The sequence below is a fragment of the Motacilla alba genome, chromosome 17 (genome assembly GCF_015832195.1).
Source record: "Motacilla alba alba isolate MOTALB_02 chromosome 17, Motacilla_alba_V1.0_pri, whole genome shotgun sequence".
Lineage (NCBI taxonomy): Eukaryota > Metazoa > Chordata > Aves > Passeriformes > Motacillidae > Motacilla > Motacilla alba.
Window position 1 is genome coordinate 10388757 of NC_052032.1, and position 4332 is coordinate 10393088.

Below are 4332 nucleotides of genomic sequence, written 5' to 3' on the forward strand. Positions count from 1 at the left end.
GAAAAAATCCTGTTGTTGCAGTGTCACATCACACACAGCATCTGCTCAACATACAGCACTAGTCCTGGGCTCAGCACAAAAAGGCATGCATAAACCCATTTTCCTGATTAATGATCTACAGAAGCCATCAATACCAAATTCCAACTTTATACCAAGAGGTATTTTTCCATCTTTATCATCAAATCAAACAAAGCAGTTAAGCTGTTCCTAAATTACAAGTCTTTCGCTTCCCATCACAGAACTGAGAAAATAATGCATAGGATTCTGAGCTATTATTATTCACAAAAGCAAGAGACATCCACATTCAAAGAGCCAACGCTGAGCTGAAATAACACTGTAGCTTCTTGTTTATTCAGAGACATTTGACTTCAGCAGCGTTGCCATCCGACAACTCCATTTGTTTTTCTTCCTAAATCTTCAAAGAAATGTTTATAGCAAGTAAACTAAGACCCAAGTATATCAATGAAATAGTCTTTGTTAAGCAAAGGCTTATCTCATCAGATGCAAAGCAACCAAGCATAAAGAACCACTAAAAATGTCAGTGTGTGCCAGTAAAGTTTGGGAATGCTGTGGAAAAGGGCAGGGATGCAGGCAAAGGGACTTTTCTTTGAAAACCTTACATTCTTTGTGCTCTGACAACTTTCCTCTCTTCTCTGGTATGAAGTTTATCCAGATCAGTAATCTGCCCATCTGAAACTCTGATAGTTTTACGGGAACACAAAATTCAAGTTTTCTGTTTAGTTTCCTGATAAATCTTTCCTCCAAGACCACGGTACACAACAAAGTTACCTTAATTCTAGCTAATCTGTTGTGTCCCTAATTTAGCTAAGACATGAAATAATTAAAACTGTGTAAAAGCCATCATGTCTCACTCACAGAGGAAAAAGATGCCAACTGAAGCTATAGCAAGACTGATCTTAAATGGGACCCTGTTGAGAAATAATTGCTACTACTGCAGGAAAAATGAATGCCTTAATGAAATTGCTTTTAAAAACCCCTGGTTTTATGCGTTGCTATTGATTTGCTCGATGACAAAATATGTTTCTTACATGGAAGAGGAAGTACTCCAATTGGCAAGGGAAAACCATCATCTTATATTCTAAGAACGTCAAGTGTCCCCTCAAATAATGAGGCTGCAATTGCCTGTAACTGCTGAAATAAAACTACACCCTGCATTTCAAAGTTCTCCTGAGGCTTCTCCCACTGAAGGCGCCAATAAACTTGCAGCAGTTTACTCTGGGTTAACACAGAAGCCACGTGCACAGCTTAAGTTCATTAATGATTTTAACATTAACATTTTAACACCAAGAATACAACCTGACTTTTATACCTCTGTCCTCACACAATTTTCACTGGTTTTGTTAAGATGTTGTTCCTCGAGCTATCAAAAGTACTATGAATCTTCCTTAAGAAAATGAAATATTCAGAGTCTTCATTTGCCATTATCACTCGCAGGTATTTTATAAAACCACGAATTAACAACCCAATCTTTCCCGCTCCTCCCCCAGAGGCTTTAGAAAGACTGAAGGTCAGGCAATGTCCCAACACCGCAGCAGTATTTCACATTTCTGAAGGCAAAGTAGTAAAAGGTTGTTACATCACCCATTCAAAAGACTAAGCACAGCCACAGGTACGTCTGTCACAAGCAACAGCGACGCAAGAAACTCTTAAAGCTAATCTGATTAATCAAAAGAGATTTCCCTCAAAATCCCACATCTGTGGGAAAAACGGCAAATGCGGACAAAGCATTAATACCGCTGTACTCTTAGGGACACCAAAGCAGCAGACACTTCACAAATTCAACCAGAAAGTTCAAAAAGTATTAAGGCTATATTAAAGCATTAAGAGCGTTATTAGAATGTTATTAAAGTATCTAAGAGTATTAAGTGTCTTTCATCCAATTGGACATCTAATTAAGCGAGGAGGAATAAAGTGCTTCCAGGGACAACTCAGCACCACACATCATCAGGGCGCTTGCAGGAATGCCCATTTCTGCGGCTCCCACACTGCCTATCTTTCGGTACCGCCTGTATCTCGAAACCCGAGGATGCTGCCTGATAAAAAGCCTCTTTTGTCTGAGCAAACCCTTTGTAGAGAACCCGAGTACCTTAAGATGGTAAAATGCAATTGTAAACCATAAAAATTGGCAGGGACATTCAAGTGCAGATGCGGCATCTGCATACGGGAAGTGTAAAAGGGTCCCAAATGGTGCCCATAAACCCGGGGCAGGGAGCGGCTCACGGGGGCTGCGCCAAGACACCCGCGGGGCACCGGGAGCAGCCGCGGGGCACGGCCGGGAGCGGCGGGCGGCACCGGGAGCGGCGGGGCAGCCCCGCACACGCGCCCGGAGCGCTCGCACCGCGCCGGCAGCGGCCCCGCGGGCCCTCGGAACACGGCGGCCGCCCGGGGAGCGGGCTCCGAGGCGAACCCGCGGGACACGCCGCCCCGTCCGCGGGCACCGCCGCGGCGGCGACCCCCGCGCCCCCCAGCCCCGAGCGGGTGGCGGCGCCGGCCCCAGCAGCGGGGCAGGGCGGGCACGGCCCTTTGTTGCGCCCCGCGGCCGCGGAAAGTTGCGGGCCCGCATCGGGCGGGCGGAGCCCCCGGTACCGCCGGCCCCGCGCCCCCCGGCCCGCCCGGACCCCCGGCGCTGCACTCACCGCTGCGGGGCGGCCCCTTGCTGGCGGCGCGGGGCTCCGGCAGCTCGGCGGGCGGCTCCAGCTCCATGGCGGCGCCGGGGCCGCGCCGGGCCGGGCCGGGGCTCGGCGGTCTCAGCGGCCCCGGCGGCCGCGCTGCCCCATGGCCGCTCGGGCGCTGCTGACAGCCAGGGCCGCGCCGCGCTCGGCCGGGCCGGCCGCGCCCCGCCCCCCCGGGGCACCACGGGAGCCGTAGTCCGAGCGCCGCCCGCGGGGAGCCGCGGCCCGGCCCCGACGGCCGCGCCCCCGGCCCGCCCCGAGCCCCCGGCCCGCCCCGCCCCGCGGGCTGCCCCGCGCACCGGGAGCGGCGGGGCGCCAGGGGGCACCCGGCGGCCGAGCCCCGAGCGCTGCCCGCGGCACCGCGCACCGGGAGAGGGGAACCGGGCACCGGGCACCGCGAGAGGGGCGAAACCGGGCACGGGGCACGGCACGGGGAAACCGCGCGGCCCCGGCGAGGGTCCGGGCGGGCTCGGCCGGGGACACCGCCCCTCGGAGGAGGGGATCGGCCGGCCCGGGCAGGGACGAGCAGCCGCGGCACGGGGCACCGGGCAGCCCCGGTGCGGCGGGGGCCCCGAGGCGGGCACGGGCAGCTCCTCCCGGGGGAACGCACCGCCCCCGCGCCGCGCCGCCGCTGCCGGGGCCGGTGCCGCCGGCGGGACGGGACGGGGCGGGGCGGGACGGGACGGACGGGACGGGCGGCTCCTCCCCGCCGCCGGGACGGGACGGGCGGGCCGGGCGGAGCGGGCGCTCGGTGCGGGCGGTCACCGCCGCTCTCGCCATGCGGGCGCTGCTGCTCCCCGCGCTCCTGCTCCCGGCGCTGGCCGCGGTGCGCGGCGCCGCCACGGTAAGGACGGGCCGGACCGGCACCGGCACCGGCGCCGACTAGGGTCGGGACCGGGATCGCGATCGCGGCCGGGAGCGATGACGGCGGTGGTCGGGGCGGGCAGGGGCAGCCCCGCCGCTGCGGGACCGGCCCGGTGTCCCCGGCGGCCGCTGCTCTCCGTGGCCGGGCGGAGCGGCGGGGGCGCGGCCCGGCACGGGCAGCGGGCGGGGGTCCCGGGAAGGGCCGGGGTCCGGGTGCCGGTGCTCCCAGCGCGGCGGGGTTCGGCGCAGGGAATGACCCGGGCTGTGGGCGCGTTCGAGCGGTTGGAAGGTGCCCAAGCCCCGGCGCCGCGGTGATGGGCGCTGCAATGAGCGACTCCGTGCCAGAGAGAGCAGCCCAGACAAGCCTTCTTCCCCCGCGGGGATGAGGAGCAGAGCGGGACCGGGCAGCGGGGGGGGCAGCCTCCCCCGTGCGTCCGGGAGCCCTCGGTTCCAGCTGGAAGACGTCTCCCACGGGGTCAGTGGCCGTAGCGGGGCCGGGGCAGGGACACCGGGACCCAGCCCGGAGGAATGGTGGTGGGAGCAGCCACTGCTAGGATCACCAAACGTTAAAAAGACAGGGTTTTCCAAGACACTCGGTGGAAAACGACGCTAACACAGCTGTTGTCGGCAGCACTTAGCTTGGAACAGATATCCAAAGCCTGGAATGCCCTGTTGCTTGGGTTCCCGGCGGGGTGCCAGGGCTGATGCTGGCAGGACTCAGCGATCCACGCGGTGCCGTCTCCCTCCCCGCAGGTGCTGCCTGCTGTGCTCAGAG

General features: G+C 59.6%; 1 protein-coding gene across 3 annotated transcripts in view; it reads right to left on the minus strand.

The window, feature by feature from the left end:
- The window catches only part of NR6A1 (nuclear receptor subfamily 6 group A member 1), a 73440-nt gene extending 70599 nt beyond the window's left edge, over positions 1 to 2841 (minus strand). For all 3 annotated transcript variants that reach the window (XM_038156066.1, XM_038156065.1, XM_038156067.1), the window contains exon 1: positions 2658 to 2841. In XM_038156066.1, coding sequence (XP_038011994.1) covers positions 2658 to 2724 — 67 coding nt within the window. In that variant the 5' untranslated portion in view covers positions 2725 to 2841. The remainder of the gene's footprint in view (positions 1 to 2657) is intronic.
- Positions 2842 to 4332: the final 1491 nt, after the last annotated feature.